This window comes from Hemiscyllium ocellatum, chromosome 15, assembly GCF_020745735.1.
Source record: "Hemiscyllium ocellatum isolate sHemOce1 chromosome 15, sHemOce1.pat.X.cur, whole genome shotgun sequence".
Taxonomy (NCBI): domain Eukaryota; kingdom Metazoa; phylum Chordata; class Chondrichthyes; order Orectolobiformes; family Hemiscylliidae; genus Hemiscyllium; species Hemiscyllium ocellatum.
The window spans coordinates 34,407,084-34,427,321 of NC_083415.1; the positions used below are offsets into that span (position 1 = coordinate 34,407,084).

Sequence of the window (20,238 nt, forward strand, 5' to 3'; positions counted from 1 at the left end):
CTGTTTTGTGTTTACTATGCAGCCTTCTAGCATGGCGACCCACAGGCATGGAAGAAGAACCTTCAGAGAAGAATTCAGTGAGTGTAATTTGAATCAAATAATGACAAAGTCTGAATGCCTAAAGACTGCTTTTCTTTCAAAAAGTGCTCATTTTTCTGTTATAACTTGAACATGTCTCATTGTTTAAAGGATTTGGAAGTTGATCGTCAATCAGTCTGCAGTACAGATCGAAACCTTTCTGAAAAAGGTCAAAGCCAGATATCTAACACCAGTGATGAAACTTGGAAGAATAGACCACATGCAAGTAAGTTATGTTTTTGTGCTCCATGTTTTCTGTTTATGTTAAATATCCATGGAGGATTTTCCTGAACAGTTGGTTATAAAATATCTATTTCTTCTAGCTATGTATGAATACTCTTCAATTGGTAAGCATTGCTGCAACAAGCACTAGTAAGTAGAGATTCCAGTTGAAATAACCAAGGCTACAATTTGAGTCTTGGAAAAACTTTAAAGTCACCCTTCTGCAAAGGGTGAGGAAAAAGAAGTTAACAATCCTCCTGGTTCTGCTGACTGTCGAATGACTCATGTCAGCAAATGAACGTGAATGGCATTATGTATTGTTTTTAAGGTGCAACGAAACATAATTTGGGGTTAATAATCACGTTCTTCTTCTTTACATTTTATATGTGTGAACAGCCAGAATGTTGGATTTTTTTGCATGGTATCTGTATCTTGATTAATTTGTGGGTGGCACAGTGGTTAGCACTGCTGTCTCACAGCGCCTGAGACCCGGGTTCAATTCCTGACTCAGGCGACTGACTGCGTGGAGTCTGCACGTTCTCCCCATGTCTGCGTGGGTTTCCTCCGGTTTCCTCCCACAGTCCAAAGATGTGCGGGTCAGGTGAATTGGCCATGCTAAATTGCCCGTAGTGTTAGGTAAGGGGTAAATGTAAGGGTATGGGTGGGTTGCGCTTCGGCGGGTCAGTGTGGACTTGTTGGGCCGAAGGGCCTGTTTCCACACTGTAAGTAATCTAATTGAATTTTCAAATCTCCTAATCTAGTATCATGTTTTGTATAGCAGGGAAAAAAAAATTGACTCAGCAACTTGTCTATGCAACTAATGACTGACTGTTTAGATGACATGTCAGCATCCAATTAATTCTTTTGAGTTTATGCTTGCTTTTCTCATTTTATTCTTTTGATAGTCTGTGGGTCTTTCTAGTTTTGTTGCTCATCCCAAATTGCTCTTGTTGGACCAATTCAGAGGACAATTAAAAGTCAATTATATTGCTGTGAATCTGGAGTCCAATATAAATCAGATCACATAAGAATGGCAGATTTCTTTCCCTCAAGGACATCAGTGACCCAGATAGGTTTTTATCCAAACATCAATAGTTTCATGGTCACCAATACTGAGAATAGCATTTATGAACCCAGCTGATGGTAGTCCTGACTCCAGAATAAAGCCAGGCTTGATGAGCATTGGTTTTGTTTTTGCAGTTTGATAATATTATTGGTTAGTGAACACAGTCACAAGAAGCTTCCATTGTACTAAACTTTTATTACACACGTGAGAAAAACACAATTTACTTTATACAAATAAGAACTACTTATGGTCTTTTTTGCAAATATCTAAAACAATAGACCAACACTTTTCCTAAAACAACAGCCTTCAAGATATTCAAACCTCAGTGAAAAGTGATCCTGTTTGCATTATTCATTGTGTACATCTATTTTTTTTGACCAACTTCTGTGATCAGTTGATAGTCTTTAGTCTCTTTTTGAGATCCTTCAACTGTTTGTACATCTTGAATTACTTCTTAGCATGTGTTTTTTTTAAGCTCATGTAATCGCCTTGTAGCATGTTTTCTTCTCTGACACTTTAAAGCCTTTTGTTTCTGTACTAATTAACTATTCATCTTGGGGATTTTAAAATTGCCTCATTAAACGCATGTATACAAATTTATGTATAACCCTTCACAACTCTCCAGACCGAAAAATGAAAATAAAACAATGTTTCCTCATGTATCCGCATTACAGAAATACAAATCAAACTCAAATCTAAAGATGGTTCTGTCCCTTTTAAAATTGAAGTTTCCAAAAAAAAATTTCTCAAATATTTATCACATTTTTCAATTTTTTACTTAGTTGAATTTAACAGCCACCAGCTACCATTGTTGGATTGAAACTAGTATCTTCGAGGGCATTAGCTCGAGCATCCTGACGACCATGTTTAGTGACACTACCAATGTTTACAAAAGAACGAGTGAAACAGCTACACCTGATACAAAACTAATCTGATAGTGGTAGCCAGCAATTGCATTAGAATTTCTTCACTACAACTGTCCAAATACATGACCTCTTCCACTTCAAAGGATGAAGGCAGCAAGTGCATGGGCTGCTACTATATGAAAGATTTCTTGTTAGTCATGTATTGAAAGCATACTTTTATGTCTTCAATGCTGTTAGGCCAAAATCCTGCAACTCCCAACCTAAGTCCATCAACACCACAATGCACTGCAGTGGTTCAAAAAAGGCTGCTCACTTCCATCTTTTCAAGGGCATTTAGGGATAGGCAATTAATTAGTTTAGATTAGATTAGATTACTTAGTGTGGAAACAGGCCCTTCGGCCCAAGTCCACAGCAACCCGTCGAAGCACCACCCACCCAGACCCATTCCCCTACATTTTACCCCTTCACCTAAAACTACGGGCAATTTACCATGGCCAATTCACCTAACCTGCATGTTTTTGGACTGTGGGAGGAAACCAGAGCACCCGGAGGAAACCCACGCAGACATGGGGAAAATGTGCAAACTCCACACAGTCAGTCGCCCGAGGCAGGAATTGAACCCGGGTCTCTGGCGCTGTGAGGCAGCAGTGCTGATCACTATGCCAAAGTTGGCCATATCAGCAGTGTGCAAACAGAAAAATAAATATGGAACAAACATAGAATTGTATCAGGTCACCACCTCCATATTGAGTGCGTTACATTTGAATAACTTCCAAGCTTTCTTTTAGGTAGTCTTGTACGGCAAGAATGTTGTTACCATCATGTGATTTATCAACAACTCCCATTCTGAGAAATTAATGGTAAAATATGCATTTAAAATTTTAGTGCCCTGTTTTTTAATGCCTGCACTAATGAATGAATGTTGCTTGAACACTCCAATGATTTGATGATTTTGCTGATTTTTCCAAGAAATATCCGATCAGAAACTCTTTGCTGCCCTCCTCATCAAATGTGTTGTGCAGCTGGAATTAATCCAAACAATAGACAACATTGTGTTCTTTCCAGCAACGAGCAAAAAGGAAGATGCTGAAACAATGGCAGCTGTACAGGTAAAATAACCAATTTACCGAACAAAACTTCCTCCCAATGTTAAATGTTGCTAACAATTGTAAAAACTTCAATCAAATTCTTGCTCCTTCCTATACCAATTAAATGATCAGTTGGTGAGAGAGTATCTGAATATATTTGTATATTGCTGCATACTCCACACTGGGGCAAGAGCAAACTATTTAAGGATCTGGAAGGTGATACTACATCCAAACCCTGAGTGGGATACTCCCATTTGTTATGGTTGTCTGGTTGTTTGTCAGCTGACTTCTAACACTGTGTGAGAGGGTGTTTTTATATTCAACACAATTGATCATGGGATAGTTCTTCAACTGGGAGTTTCATTGCAGGATAATGCTGAAACTTGAGCTGGTACATGTGAGAGCATTCAGTCCCAGTAGCACACTCCAGTAGAGTTTGCGGTTAAAGATTATAATCGGCAAGGAGATGGCTTGCTGTTGAGAGACTGATTGATTGTCAGTCTCTTATTTCCTTTGTAATCACAAAAGATTATAGTCCTGTCTGTTGAATTACCTATTTTCTTCCCTTTTTGAAGGGCGGCTTTTAAGGTATCCTTTTCATCTGTACAAGTTAAATTTGTAGCTTGCTCTCTCTCTCTCCAGGCAGCAATTAAATGCACATTCACAGTTTTTGTCACTGTATCAACTCTTTTAAATAGATTATGGAATTTTAAGCTAAAAATGCCCCCACAGTACTTCTGAGGTTTTGACCTGTGGTCATGACAATGGTCAAGCTTCATCCTGTTCCCAGCATTTAAATAATATAGACATTGATGGTAAGGTGAATAAAATATGTTTAACAAGTCCATTAGGTAATAAAATAATTCAGTTAATTAAAACACATTAAGTACATATGAGTCAATACTTTAGCATGTGAAGACTCCAGGATACTGGTCATGTTCAGGGCAAAATATGCCTTCACTGTGTTTGTAGCTAGACGTACTTGGCTCAGAATTTGAGTTGAAAGCAGTGCTGCAGTCAATGCAATACATCAGGATGGGAAAATTACCTGGATATCTTGGATCAGGAGATTATCACATACCTTTAGGAAAGGGTCTTCTGGTTAACTAATTGATTGTGGACAGATGAGTGTTACTGCAAGTGAGGCAGGTAAGGGGACCAAGTGGATAGGAACACAGAAACCTCAGTCTCTGCAATTGTCGAACAAGTTTGAGGCTTTTTCTGGCTTGCTTGGATCTGTAGAGGTGGGTGAGCTAACTGACTAGCATTAATGCACAGAAAAGTGATGAAAGCAAAAAGGAATGTCGTGGTAGTAGGAGACTGCTTAGTGTAAAGCTTGACACAGGATTGAGGCATTTTTGCTCACTGATCGAAAGCATCTTGGAATTAGAGGGAGAGAATTTGGTTCTCATGGTTCAATGGTCAAAGCAAGACAAAAAGCAATTTAGCATCATTAGTATGAGGAACTAGACACTAAATTAAGTCATAGATCCTCCAAGGTAATAACCGCTGGAATATTACCTGAGCAATCAGCAAATAAGATGAGAGAAATGAATGCATGATCTAAAGACTGGCATGGGAGAAGTGGATTATTGGCACTGGCACAGTACTGGGAAAAGTGAGAACTGTAATTTTAGGACCTGAACTGCGCTGGTACTGGAATTCTAGCAAGGTGCATAACTAGGGAATTAAAGAAGAATATTGAACTCAATTTTGGGGCAATGGCTCAAATTTGGGAAGATATAGTAACTGAAATAGTAAAGACAAGGCAAGTGAGAAAGGTATTAAGAGAAAATGACAAATGTTATGGGAGAGAATGTAGAGTACAAATCTGACTAATTCAACAGATAAGGCTAGAGGTTACGTGAATAATAAAAATGGGGAAAAGGCTCTGCATCTGAATGCACATGGCATTCAAAAACAAAGCAGATAAACTGAACACAAATAAAAATATATAAATGTAATCTGGTAAACATTACAGAGACATGGTTGAAGGATGTTGCACATTTGGACCTAAATGTTACAGGGTTCAGGATATTAGAAAGTACAGGTTGTTGTGATAAAGCAAGGAGGAGTGGGTCTGTAAATTTAATGTTGGTATTAGTACAATCCAGTTATGAGGTTATGAAAGCAGTACTAGCTAAAGTAAACTAGCAAAATTAGGTTGAGGGATAGCCAAAATAGAGATGTAGTTGCAGAAATTTACAGGGATATTTCAGAATTTGCAATAGATACATGCACATAAAGCAAAAATTTCCATGGCGAAGACCAGCATCCACTGTTAACAAAGAAAAAGCTAGAGGTAGTATCAAATTATAAGCAAACCATATAATTGCCCAAAGACTGCTGGCAGGTTAGAAGGTTAGACAACCATTCTTCGCTGTTCTTTATATCCTAAAAAATTATTAAGGATGGAACTATTGGAACTTTTTTTAAAAAAAAAAAGTTTGTTTTATTCATTTACAGAATGTAGGTGTTGCTGGTTTGGCCAGCATTTATTGCTCATCCCTAATTGCTCAGAGGGGAGTTAAGAGTCAGCCACATTGCTGTGCTTCTGGAGTGAAACATGGACCATAGGATGGCAGTTAATAAACTGGATGGGTTTTGCATGACAATTGATAATTGTTTCATGGCCATCATTAGACTCTTAAATCCAGTTTTTTTTTAAATGAATTGAAGTTCCACCATCTATCATGGCAGGATTCCAACCCAGGACTCCAGAACATTATCTGGGTACCTAGATTGACGTGAGAGAAAGCTAGCTAGAAAGAGAAAAATAGTAAGTGTTTCTATAAACATTTTAAAAAGAAGGGTTAACACAGATTTTTCATTATTTGCGAAGTTGCAAATGTGACTGACGCTTCAATCATAAGTGATAAGCCCCATTCTAGCCTTTTATAATCATAGGAATTTCATGAAAGAAGCAACTGAAGATGATTTGGCTGAGATCACTGCCCAAGAAATTTCTACAGCAATGACCTTGAACCGATATAATTGGCCTCCAGTAACCACAACTATTGTACTTTGTGTTAGGCATGACTCTAGCCAGTGGAGAGTTTTCACTAATTTCCATTGACTTCAGTTTTCCTATGGTTCCTTGGTGCTTTACTTAGTCAAATGTTGTCTCGATGTTAAGGGTAGTTACAGTTGCCCTCATCTCTGAAATTCCACTTCATATTTAAACTAAAGCTGTACAGAGGTTTAAATCTGAGCAGTGAAATACAAATTGATCATCAGTCAGGAGCCCATAGTCAACAGAAACTAGGTGTTTCCTAACTTGACCAAGGGAATTTGAAATCTACATCAGCTGAATCATTACTTGTGACAGTACTAGAGGCTTAAGAATAGGTCATTTGTTTGCTCATACTTTATTGGTTGGACTTGTAAATGTAATGTGCCTTTTCCATATTTTCCATGTCATTGGAGCAATTTCAGACATGTCATGAATCTATAATTAATTGTTTTTATGTACAGAGGGATTCAATTGATGCTGACATTCATATAGATACTCAAGACCAAGGAATGTATCGATATATGACTTCACAGCAGCTTTTTAAACTCCTAGATTGTCTTTTGGAATCACACTCATTTGCAAAAGCTTTCAACTCAAATAATGAACAGAGGACAACATTATGGAGAGCAGGTAAATACATATTAGCAATAAAAAATAAAACTCAATATCTAATTTTGAACAAGCTGTATTAATCTACTTTTTCCCTGCTATGTTGCATTTGAACAGTAGTACTTCATTTCACTCACATTTATAAGTAAAGTAGTTTTAATTCAATCAGAAGCTCACTAAATGCACTCCGTTTTATGAAACAGCTATCAAACTATATAGGTGTACTTCAAACCCAAACTTAGTTAATTCTGCAGGATCTGGTTTAAGTTCATAAATTTAGCTTTTGTTTTAATCAAATATATAATTAAACTCCATTTGCTGTATGAACTTGGCTATTCATTTGCTAGCATTTCACACTTGGAAGTAAAATACATTTCATTTGGAACACCATCAGCATGAACAGTTCTGCGTCCTAACCAGAAACAGTTAGTCATTAATAATGTGGAAAACTTGCGAAATGGGTGATTTGGGTTTTTTTGGTACCACCATCCTAATTGTTTGGGCTAGGCATATTATTGAGAGCATGAATTACAGATTTATTTTCAATATGTTCTTATGAAAGAGCATTGAGCAGAGTACTTGGCATCTCTCTGAATTGACAGACACTGGAGGAGAATGCAGACTAACTTTTAAAGAAACAGCAACAATTTTGAAAGATGTAATTTTTGTAATGTTGTGACAAAACTCTACTTGCACCATAGTTGCAGATATAATTTATTGGACAAAATGAAGGTCGATGAATTCAGGTGGATTACACATCCAAAATTTGGATCCATACACTGATGCTGCCAAACATGCTTTGTTTCCCAAGACTTTTGTTTTTATTTCAAATTCACGATACTTTGCACAGTTTGCAAGTTGGCATATGCTTTGGATTTCTCACCTTTTCTGTAGTCATTCAACACTCCATCCTCGACTCCATAGATTGCACTATTTTTTTCTTTTTTATTGGATCATTCATCCCAAGCGCACACCTAATTCAAGGCAGGTCAATTTGGTAAACTAATGTTTTTGTGGAAACTGATTTCTTACAAGGCAGAGAAAGTATATAGAACTTTGTGTAATGACAGCATAAAATTGGTTACTTATGATCATACAATACTAAGTGCAAACTTTGTATTCCTTTACTACTTATTCCAGGATTTAAGGGCAAATCTAAGCCTAATCTCCTGAAGCAGGAAACCAGCAGTCTTGCATGTTGTCTTCGTATACTGTTCCGTATGTACACAGATGAAAATCGGCAGGATTCTTGGGACCATATTCAGAAACGACTGTTGAAGTATGAGAATTTATTTGTTTTTTTTTGTTGTTGTATCATATTGTCAGTCATGAAAGCTGAGCAAGAATTGAGGCCCTGTCATAAATACAGAGATTACCTTCATGCATGTGTTCACATATCTGTGCTGTGCTGCAAAAGTTTTTAATTTACGTATTTAGCAATACTAAGATGACTCTTTGATGTACAACCAATGACAAGTGCTTTGGGGTTTTTCCTGAATTTGTGAAAATGCTGCATTTTTATTTGGTTTGACTTATTTGTTCCTTGCTTTGTAGCAACAATAATCAGAAAAGTAGCTACCTTTGACTTTTTTTACACTACATTTAATAAACATCCAAGACTGGCTGATATGTGCATGTCTCAGAAATGCAGTTTAATTTAATATGTTCTTGACAAACAAAGGTACCATTACTCTGTGATCACAAGTTAGTGAAATATGATGAGTGATGGTATTCACCTCGTTTTCATTTAAGCAGTATCCCATACTCTGAAACATGGATAAATGTTAAAAGGTTTGGTTTGATCAAGAAAACAAGCTTATTGCACAAAAATGAATATAACCTGAACTAAACAAAGCTTTCTAAATGTAGAAGAAAGTAATGTAAAATAAAATATGCTAGCTCCATAAAGTAGTTTGCAAGATTACAAAACACATAGACAACAAAATACAGAAAACCAGAGAAATTTCCCTTGCGTGCCAACTCTTTAGGTTTGACTTAACTGCTTCTCAATCCCAAGAGCTGTGCAGCCTTTTCCTTTCACATGTGCAACTTTTTAATGTATTAATACAAATGTTTGTTCCTTGTTTCTAATAATTGACGGTTAATTGGAAGCTATTTTTTATGTCCTTGTTTTAATATACCTAATTGTGTATTTACTTCGTCGACATTGTAGCACAGTACTATTTTTCAGTCTGTCTAACAGTGTCACTTTTTCAGCAAGTATCATTCCTTTTCTAGATGGTTAACACCTGTTTCAAATTCACTTCTTAAAATGCTCATACACATACCATATATTGTATTCACTAAAGCTAATTAACAAAGTAACAACTCTATACCATTCACCGATACACAAATTACAGATTATAGAGGTGTCTGTATATATTCGTGCTTTACAAACTTAAAAACTTGAATATGTCAAAGGACTCCTTGCTGATCTGCCACATTCTGCCTTCCATAAAATTCAGATCATTAAGACCCATAGTCCTCTGATATATCCGGGCAGTTGTAATTCTGGCTTATTATATGTTGCCTAAGTCCTGAGTTCTGTGATTCCCTTCCTACACTGCTCTACTTTGTCTCACAATTTAGTCATAGAGATGTACAGCATGGAAACAGACCCTTTGGTCCAACGTGTCCATGTTGAACAGATATCTCAACCCAATCTAGTCCCGCCTGCCAGCACCCAGCCCATGTCCCTCCAAACCCTTCCTATTCATATAGGTGCCTTTTTAAATGTTGCAATTGTACTAGCCACCACCACTTCCTCTGGCAGCTTGTTCCATACACATACCACCCTCTGCATGAAAAAGTTGCCCCTTAGGTCTCTCTTATATCTTTCCCCTCTCACCCTAAACCTATACCCTCTAGTTCTGGACTCCCCCACCCGAGGGAAAAGACTTTGTCTATTCATGCTATCCATGTCCCTCATGATTTTATAAACCTCTAAGGACAAGGGATTCCTTAAAACCTACCTCCTTGACCAAGGTTTTGTTTACCTAACTCAGTATCTCCTTATGTGGCTCACGTCATACTTTGTTTTCTATTCTTCTGTTGTGAAGAATCGTCTGATATATTGTTGAATTGATTATATAAATATAAGTTGCTATTGAGGAAGTAATATTTTAAAGTGAAGTCTTGGATGGTCTAGAAGATGGAAATATGAGTACACTAAAAGATATTTCTACTCAAAGATTATGAAAATTGTTGCTGTAAGTCATTTTTTTTTTAGTAGTTATTCATGCCAGTAGGGGATAGCAGTTATTCATCTGAGTTCTTCTGAATACATGGTGATGCATGATCTCCCCCGCTGAAGAGTAGCTCAGTAGGCTACTTCAAAGCGCCTTTTCGAGTAAATTACATTGGAACTAGACTGGAGTTACATTCTAAGCCAAACTGATGAGTACAGCAGATCTCTTTCGAAAAGAACATTTAATGAGCTAGTTGAGTTTGTAATAGCAATTCATTAATACCCAGGGAATAGACCAATACTAGTGTTTTGTTTGATATATTTCACATGCTTTCCCTTTTGTGTATTAAAAGAAAGTGATGATTGTTGAATACTTATTTTCAATGCCATTCATATCTTTTGTGACTTTTTGTCTCTGAGCAACCTCCTCAATTTTGCAGTTTCTTCAAAAAAGTTTTCATTTTATGTGTAACTTGGCCTAATTCTGTTGTATTCCGTGGATAACATTTGTTTGAAGAACAAGCAATATCTTACCAAGACAGAAATCATGTTTTTTTTTTAACGGGATGAAATCCAAACGAATAGTTTCCAAATGAGAAAAATTCCCCTGGGGAAGGTAATGTTAATATTTGTCAGTTTTTCAACTGTCATTTCATAGACAACTTTGTTTTTCCCTAGTGTTTGCAGTGAGGCCCTTGCCTACTTCATAACACTGACCTCTGAAAGTCACCGTGAAGCTTGGACAAACCTGTTACTGCTTTTCCTCACAAAGACACTCAAAACTAGTGATGAAAAGGTATGAATGAAACTTATTTTGTTTTATTATTTATGTAAAATAACAAGAGATTACTTCTTTATAGTTTTTTAAAAATCTGTAGGGAAATAACAGTCAAAAATTTAATCTCATTCAAAATGTGGGATGGGGACTTTTAAATCCAGCACCTCCTGTAATTGTTGTGAACCAATGTAATTGCAGTAAGATGGTGGCCACACTCACTTCAGTATACACTAACAGGCTTATTAAACTTAAGAATTTACAAGGTACCCTAAGAAAGGATATCCTTCTGGAACCTTACAGACTCAGACTCAAATTTCATGTCTGTTGACATTACAACATAACCACTGAGCATGTGTGTAAGGAACCATTATTTATAGCAAGTATAACCTGCCCTTTACTTCAATCTCCTACTAAGGCCTCTTATGGCATCCCTTTTAACTGTTAACATTTATCTCTTTACTCTCACCATTCCTCCCACAAGTCTCCTTTGCTTAAAGCATTCAGCTTCTAGTGCACTCACAACTCCCTTGGATGTACATGCTCCCTTATTATCCTCTGTGAAGGTGAGGGCAGGTGTGTAGTTGGATACCAGTTTCACTGTTGATAACAAGAATATAAGTGCATCATCAATATGGAATTAGTCTCTGGACCAGGATCAATTAAAAATTGCTGCATGGAACCCAAGACTGTTTGCCCATGTATTTCTAAACCTTTCTTTTTTCAAACGAACATTTTCATTTCATGGGCCTGTTCTATCATGAACAAGGGCTTATTTCATTACGTTTCTCTGCAAACTTAAATGAAGACTTTTGCTCTTGTTCTGAGGGTTTTCTTGTTCAAATGTAAGATCATTCATGAATTATTTTCCTTGATAATATTTGACTGTGATCTTTGAACATGCAATATTTCTGTATTAGAGAGACTACTTCTTCCTTTGAGGTTTCTCTTTGTTGTGTCAAATGTTTAAGAATACTGGCCATTTTGCACAGGACTTTTGAAAATCTTGTATGTAATCTTTTTCAGTCTTGCATTGTGACACCTACGAGTTAGGCTTTTAGTCAAGAGTCTGAGGTAGTTTGACTACTACAATTTTTGTTTAACTTTGATTTAATTGGGCTCCTTTTTCAGCTCACCTTTAAGCTTCTCCAATATATTTGAGTTCTGAAATGTCTTGAGTCTGCACTTCTGCTTTTTTTAAACTTGAGTGTTTCTATGACTTCATGATGGAACTCAGTTTGCAGATTTGAGTTGACTATTCTGTTAAGAATATCTGAATGTTTGATGCTCATTATGAGCTGCTGGCCCTGGGATGAGGGTGTCTGCACTTTGCAGTTGTTAAGCACATTTAGCTACAACATTATCAGGTCTTTTACTGTTAGCTGAGTTTCCTGGAACTTTGCCAAGGTTTTGGTTGTATCTAATGGGTATTAAGATGTAGTGAACAGCAACTTGACCTTTTGGATGTTGGTATTTTTCTGTTTCCCTTTATCTCAGGAAGAAATTACTTCATGTATTTGCAGTTGTGTCCTTAGTAAGGTGCTCTTCAACAAAAGGGTGACTCCCTTCAAGAGGGATGTCCGAGCCTTCACGAACTGAGATGACTTCTGCTTCCATCAAATCAACAAGATGACTGGAGCTTTGTTCCAGTAAGGGTCAGTTAGCTCACTTGGTTTGTGAAGTAGAGTGGTACCAACAGCGCAGGTTCAAATCCCATGTTGGCTAAGGTACCCATGAAGGCCCCTCCTTCTTAATCTCTCCCCTTGCCCAGGGCATGGTGACCCTCTGGTTAAACTTGCCACCAGTCATCTCTCTAATGAGAAAGCAGCACAATGGTCCTCTGGGACTGAGAACTTTACTTCTTTTCTGTACCAGAAAGACATTGCCCTCTTGTAGCAGGTGACCTTTCAGCTTTCTTCACGAATATTTTGAGCCACTTTTTTTGAGAGAAATTAAGAGTCTGTGTTACAACTTTGTATTCCTGGAGCTAGAGTGCCTGTAATGGAAAGTGATTCCTGGTATCTTGAATCTATTTCAATGTCACCATTGTCACTAAAAGAAAAATATTTAATACTGTTGTCTGCTAACTGAATGTTGTAAAGCTATGCATGCAGCTCCATTTAATCAAGAAGTATAATGATTAGAAATGAGATGACTGATTTCGATGATGTCAGTTCCATTGGCACAAAGTGTCTGCTCTCTAATTTTGATTTTAACTCCAGATGACTGAATGGTGAGAATTTTGACCGTCAACAAACATTTGAAAGAATCAATACATCTGTATCTGTTCCAATTTACAGTTAGATTGTTAGCCATTAACGCTGATATGACAGCCTTGAATTCATCTTGTAGATCTATGCAAGCAAGGATAAAATGATACAGTGGGCCTACCACATCCTCCAATAAGAATTCATCCTGTCCCTCTACTGCTGTAACATCCACAGACTGTCTAATTTCTGTGGTGCTATTGCAGCTGTGATTTGGTCTCTGTCTTGGCATTTGGGTCACTGGATTAAAATGGGCTGAATTTCCAGCAGTGGCATGTCTTAATGGCATCACCTGCATAATAATTCTTGTGCTTACTGTTGACAAAGACCTGTAATGTACGATTCTGTTTTACTCCTGTGTACAATTGCTTTTGCTGAAAACATGCTGCATTCCCTACTGTGTCTTTTCTCTGATGCTTTGACAGCTTTTATGCATGCATTTCCCTCAGGTAAAGGATGAACCTTTGAAATCTGATGCTTGCTGCTTTCTGCTTTCTGTAGCTGCTGAGTTTCTCTTAAGGTATTGCCTTACTTCTGTGTTTGGACTGTTGGGCTGTCTGCATCACTGTGCCACTTTGCTTAAGGTGGTCTTTACCATTGGTTTCATGATCTGACAATATGGTTACTGACTGCCACCATGTGGCAATGAGGTCTGCTTTCATCAAAGCGAACATTAACAGGCTTTATTAAACATAATTACTTACAAGATATGTGAACAGAGGATATCTTTCTGAAACCTTACAGACTTTGATACCTATTCCATGTGATCTGAAGTCACTATGACATGGCTGATGTACACATGCACAAGGAGCTATTCTTAAAGTAAAAGTATGATTAACTCTGCAAGTGAATCAAAAAGGGTATCAGTGAAGGTGAATAGCAGGAAAATAAATGTTACAACCACTGCAAGCAGGACAAACGTAATGCCCTCATGTTTCATGTACATGATTCCAGAATTGGTATTTTTTTTTAGCAAAGAGCAAACATCTTTGAAGTACTGTTCAAGCTGAATTTTTTTGTTACCATTCATTTTTCCATGGGGTTTTATGTCCCTATTCTTCCTGATACGAATTTTTTTTTAAGGTAAGATTAGATTTTAGATTAGACTTAGTGTGGAAACAGGCCCTTCGGCCCAACAAGTCCACACCGACCCGCCGAAGCGCAACCCACCCATACACCCCTTTTACCCCTTACCTAACACTACGGGCAATTTAGCTTGGCCAATTCACCTGACCCGCACATCTTTGTGACTGTGGGAGGAAACCGGAGCACCCGGAGGAAACCCACGCAGACACGGGGAGAACGTGCAAACTCCACACAGTCAGTCGCCTGAGTCGGGAATTGAACCCGGGTCTACAGGCGCTGTGAGGCAGCAGTGCTAACCACTGTGCCACCGTGCCGCCCCAATGATTAATCTTCAAAGTGATATTGATGCATGGCATGTCAGAACCAAGTCTGAATCTGTTATCCTGTTAGTATACACACATTTTTGATCTGAATTACAAGCCAACAGATAGAAATCCCATCCATCAGTTTGTTTTCTTTTAATTTGCATTGTTGCTGGTTAACTAAACTTAGTATACAATAAAACTTGTAAAATCAGATTCAAACTGTGGTTGTGTATAACATCAAATACTAAACATGTTAAGTAAGCCACTGCTTGAAGGAATGTTATTAAGAATAAGCTGACATAATTATAGCTGCAAATGTTAAACAGCTTCAGAAAAATAATTAGAGGATCTTAAAGATAAAACCAGTTGAAACCAAAAACGAGTAATGATGTTGGCAAAAGTGCCCTTTGGTGTTTGTGATTTGGAGTGATATCAATGGTGATCTATAAATTTTATACAGCCAACTAAGTTGCAAGAATGGAGTAGTGAATGACCGCCAGATTGACGTGCTAATTTTAGCTCATTACATTTCTAAAAATTAAAATATTTATTCCTTTAGTCCGTGCTTCTGACATTTTATTTTGTTTTCTTTTGAAGTTTAAGATCCATGCATCAGCATACTATCCATACTTGTGTGAAATTGTACAGTTTGACCTCATCCCTGAACTGAGAGCAGTTTTACGCAAGTTCTTTCTACGCATTGGCTTTGTATTTCAAATATGTCATTCAGAGGAGCAGCCACAAGAAGATGCTACATAACAAAAAGTCAGCATGCATTTCTACTCCAAGCCTGTAAATTGAATCTCTGTAAATGTATTACCTGTTGTAGTCAAAGAAACATGAAGTTTGGAGCTATTTTTAAACATTGTTGGGTAAGCCCAACATAAATGACGTGTAGCTTGTATAATTTCCTGAATCCCTGTGCATTTCTATAAGTTGCTTTTTTTAACTTCTATTTGTCTTATTAGAAATAATGCAGATATTCCATTATGTCTTTAAAATACCTACTTAAAATCATTTCAAGGACTTCAATTAGTTATGTATGCCAACATTATGGGACATTACTGTCTTAAACAGGAAATATTCAAGGTAAATATATGGTTTGGACACAATACAGTGTAAAATGAAGTTGTTAATATCATGAAAACATTATGGTTTCAGTGCTTTTAAATTAGTAACTGTTAAACCAAGAAATGTATAATTTTGAATTATAGTTGCGATGTGCCAGAAGCACAATAACATTAATTGCTTATTGTGAGAATGTTGGTAATTGACAGATACTGAGAATTTGAAACAAAAGTAGCAATTTTCAGTTCAATATTTCCTCATTGCACAATTCCATTTTGTTTTGAGTGAAAGTGATGAATCTCAGGTGTTTCTGATTTCTGCTTGCAGAAATGCTTTGGAGTTTGCATATTCCATTTCCCTCCTGTAAATTATGACAATAGATCTTAGAAAAGCACAATTATAAATTTGCAATAAGGGAACAACATTTGTACCCTTTGAGAATGAAGCTTGATTTCAACTTGGCTGTTTTAGGACAGAGAAAAGAACATTGCAATGTACAGATTATACACCAACTGTCCCACGTGGCAAAATTTCTTAACTTTGTGTTGCTATGAATACCCAGGGAAATACAATCCTCTTTTTATCTCTTAACTAATGCGCCATGAATCCTGTAGCACCTCACGGCCAAATCCTGCAGCATGAGAATGTTCATTGTGTCTCAAACCTACAGGATTTGCCAACACCTCAATGTAATTATTTTTATAAAACTACATAAAAGCTATGCTTTATACTGTAGGGAAACTAAATGTTTAACAAATGAAAAACAGTTAGTTGTGCTTAGCCTCTACTCCCTCACAATAACTGTTCTTTAAGACATAGCCTGACTTTGCACAATATATTAACTTGCAGCTAGATATTAATCGCGTGTAACATAACTGGCAGACCAATATCTAATGTTCTGAATTGTATTTTTGCTCACTAACATTAATCTTCGTGCCTACGTGCTGATGGGTAGCTTGTTGATCATCTTGGATTTCATCCCCCAAGTTTACTTTTTCAAGTCTTGCGAATTTCGTGGAAACAACACGTTTCGAACAGATCTTGATAGGTCCTTTGTATATTACTGCAACTTAATCATAAAGTGCAGGTGTCAGGCAGCCAGTTAGAAAAACAGTCTAAGTCTACAACATTTAACAAATCTAAGACCTATGTTTTTGCAACTGACAATGCAGAAAGTTCACTGATGCTACACTATGTACAATAGAATTATGTATTTCCCAGATATTTGATACTTATTATAATTTAACTATGTAAATGGGTAAAAAAAACAACTATTAAACACTTGATTAGAAGATAAAAGTCATCTTAACTTTTAAATTAAAATTTGTGCATTAGGAACAGTTGATCAGATATCGGTTTCAGTATATTTACATTAGAACTCAAAAGATAAGGAAGAAAATCCATAGTGATTGCTGTGTTTCACACTGACTTCCACTAAAGTGTAAATTCCCACAAGCCTTTCTCTCGGCTCTGTTAAAGCCAGCATCGGTAACATACCATTCTCTTCAATATCAAATGGTAAAAAGAGTTTGAGACAGAGCCCTTTTTTTGTAAAATGGGGTAAATTAATGATGGAAGATGCTTACCTGAAAGGATTGTAAATTTTCCCCGTTTGTTTAATTTATATTTTAAGTGCAAGCAAGTACTCTAGCATTTATATGTAGAATGCTGTGACTTTACAGAAATTTTGAAAATGATGGTTTGCTTGAAGATTTGTATTAGCGCCAATGATCTCAGTCCACAAGTGTGAAGTCATACTGATGTACAGTTGCATAAGCAGTGTTTGCACTTTTGACCAAAGAGCCATTACAAATTTGTGAAACTATTCAGTGAGGAGACTGATCAGATTATTGAACCATGCAAAGAATTATAGTCAAGTTAAATACAATGTTACCACTGCCCTGTCTGAGAACACACTTCCTATGGAATGAAGATTCAATCTGGGATTTCCTGATCTTCATTCATCTCTGATCTTTGAAACAGCTGTAGCGTAAACGTATATAAATTGATACTGTTGCTTCAGTAATTCATCACGTATAACTTGGATGAACCACGAAGCTGAAATCTTATTGCAATGAATGTCTATAATAAATCAGATGTTGTTTACCATACATTTGAGCAATTCTTAGGTGGCTGTAACACCTCAGTAAAAGCTTATAATCTTAACCACACCATGTTGTCTAGATTTACACTTAACACATTGAGATTGTTAGAGAGGATAGTTTTAACTCGTGAATATGTATTTGCTGATTGAATGTGCTCTGTGTTGATGAATGAGGACATCAACACAAAAATAAAGATTGCAATAGAGGAGTTTAAGTCAGTAGGTCTAAGAGATTATGATAAAATATCTCAAATTATATGGGAATTAAATATTTAAAATCACACAACACCAGGTTATAGTCCATAATGTTTTATTTGGAAGCACTAACTGTTGGAGCGCTGCTTCTCCTGATGAAGGAGCAGCTCTCCGAAAGCTAGTGCTTCCAAATAAATCTATTGGACAATAACCTGGTGTTGTATGATTTTTAACTTTGTCCACCCCAGTCCAACATCCACACTTCCACATCAGGGAATTGTGTATTTTAAATTGCTTCACTTGTCATATTATATGTGCTATGGGCTTGACCATCAATGCAAATTCTTCTAAGCAGCTCCTTTCTAAAACACCATGTCAAAAAGTATACTTCCAAATCATCTAAAAGTAAAAATGAAAGATTGTAATTTAGTACTAAATTTGGCATTAAATGAGCATAAAATTTAATTTCCACAGATATGCATCAAATGCAACCAATATTAGTGTTAGGTATAGATTTTTTTGTTTAGCTAGAATCCTACTTTTTTTTCTGATTCTGGCTTTGTTTGATTTATTTCATTGGTGTGGGTAGTGGTCATATATTTAATGTGTTTTTCTTTTAATAATCAGGTAATTTAGTTATGTAATTGACAGAAAATCACTGTAGTACAATCAACAATTCTGTTCAAATTTATACTTGCATGTTATGTCCACCAATACCATTTATAACTAGTGGAAAAGCTTTTACCATGCAGATGTGTAAACTTATTTGCCTATAGTTCTAGAGAATTAGTTTGTTATCTAGCTCCATGAGCCTTGTTCAATATCTATTCCTGCAATTGATTCACTTAGAACATTTATAAACTTTCAAAGAGCCAAAATTCCTTGCTGATTTGTGACATTTTGCTCGTCTCTCTTGTGTGATCACCATAGGCTTGCAATGCTCACCACCTAGAGCATAACCACTGAATATAAGCCCCAATTTTCGTGAAGAATAATTAACACTAATGTAGCCAGATGCGCTCAAATTCTGTGTCAATTTGTGTCACTGGTTTTTCCTACTCAGTAAAATTGCTCGCAGAATTTGCCATGTATTATTGAACATTCAGAGGTGTTACTGCTGCTTCAGCAGTGCTGATGAATGGTGAAGCCATTGTTCCTCATTTGCTTTGCTGCTCTGAGGCTATTGATGATGCAATTGGAGATGCAATGTAACATCAGCAAGGCACCAAGTACTTTGACTATTAGATAACACTTTTATGATTTGATCTTGTCTAGTGGTGCTTATGCTATCAAAGTATCACACTGAATGAACACTGACTCTCTTTTATTATACTTAGTTTTGAATGTGAGTTCAAGTATTCTGTGCAACCAAGGTAGGATAAAATGATGAACATGTGACAGTAGCGTTTCAGATGAATGTACTCTTGTACCATGAGTTGTTACTGTGCTCACCTGAAGTATTCTTGCCAGCAAATTACATTTTGTATATCGATAAAATATCATTGCATTAATCAGTGTTGCATTTTTTTTGCTCATTGCTGTTCCTAAAGACATTAGTGCTTGCTTCTAGTAGCTCATCAAAGTGGGTGATGTTAAATCATGTGTCATTCCAGTCCTCACCAATGTGTATATCTGTGGATTTTCAAAGAGGGATCACTGGTTCGTGATCCTGGCCAGGGTCTCTTCCTTTCCCTCTAACAACTACAATAAACTCTTGCCTATCTCCAGCTGTGATCACCTAAAAATAGAACCTTGCTATTTTCTATGACTTTGTACCAGACCAGGTAATGTATTTTCAATGAGTCCTCAAGCAAGACTATTCTCAGGTTATTTCATTGAGAATTCCCATTTTAAAAAACAGCAGATCCCAGGCTGTAATGTCAAAAGAAATCTTTGCACCCTAATTTAAATAAGCTTGATTGCTAAGATTAAATTTCTAATTTGGTAGTGTTGTCATGTTGTATGAATGTATATGCTAGAGCAATCTGTTAATTTTTGGCACCACTGAAAATATAGTGTGCTTTGGTTATTATCCCAGAAATTCAGTTAATGGAAATGATATGCACATGGTGCAAACTAAAAAGAATAACTGAATCCTGAAAATTTGAACTGATTACTGTATCCAATCATAACTCCATTTTGATGTACTATTTGGACTGCTTGTATGCAGAATGTTACGTTTACATATTTAAGTTCTAATACATTATGGAGACAATGTAAAAGTAATTATTCATAGGTTTTATGAATGATATATATATTACTGTGAAGTGCATTTAAGAATATATATAATTTAAAAGCATTCCTTGCCA

At 36.5% G+C, this 20,238-nt stretch overlaps 1 protein-coding gene across 1 annotated transcript in view; it reads left to right on the plus strand.

Annotated features, from left to right (window-relative positions):
- The window catches only part of LOC132822934 (brefeldin A-inhibited guanine nucleotide-exchange protein 2-like), a 104,119-nt gene extending 83,881 nt beyond the window's left edge, over nucleotides 1-20,238 (plus strand). The window contains exons 33-39 of the mRNA XM_060836354.1: nucleotides 23-77; nucleotides 190-304; nucleotides 3,202-3,341; nucleotides 6,795-6,963; nucleotides 8,083-8,221; nucleotides 10,808-10,925; nucleotides 15,160-20,238. Of these exons, the coding sequence (XP_060692337.1) occupies nucleotides 23-77; nucleotides 190-304; nucleotides 3,202-3,341; nucleotides 6,795-6,963; nucleotides 8,083-8,221; nucleotides 10,808-10,925; nucleotides 15,160-15,321 (898 nt within the window). The 3' untranslated portion in view covers nucleotides 15,322-20,238. The remainder of the gene's footprint in view (nucleotides 1-22; nucleotides 78-189; nucleotides 305-3,201; nucleotides 3,342-6,794; nucleotides 6,964-8,082; nucleotides 8,222-10,807; nucleotides 10,926-15,159) is intronic.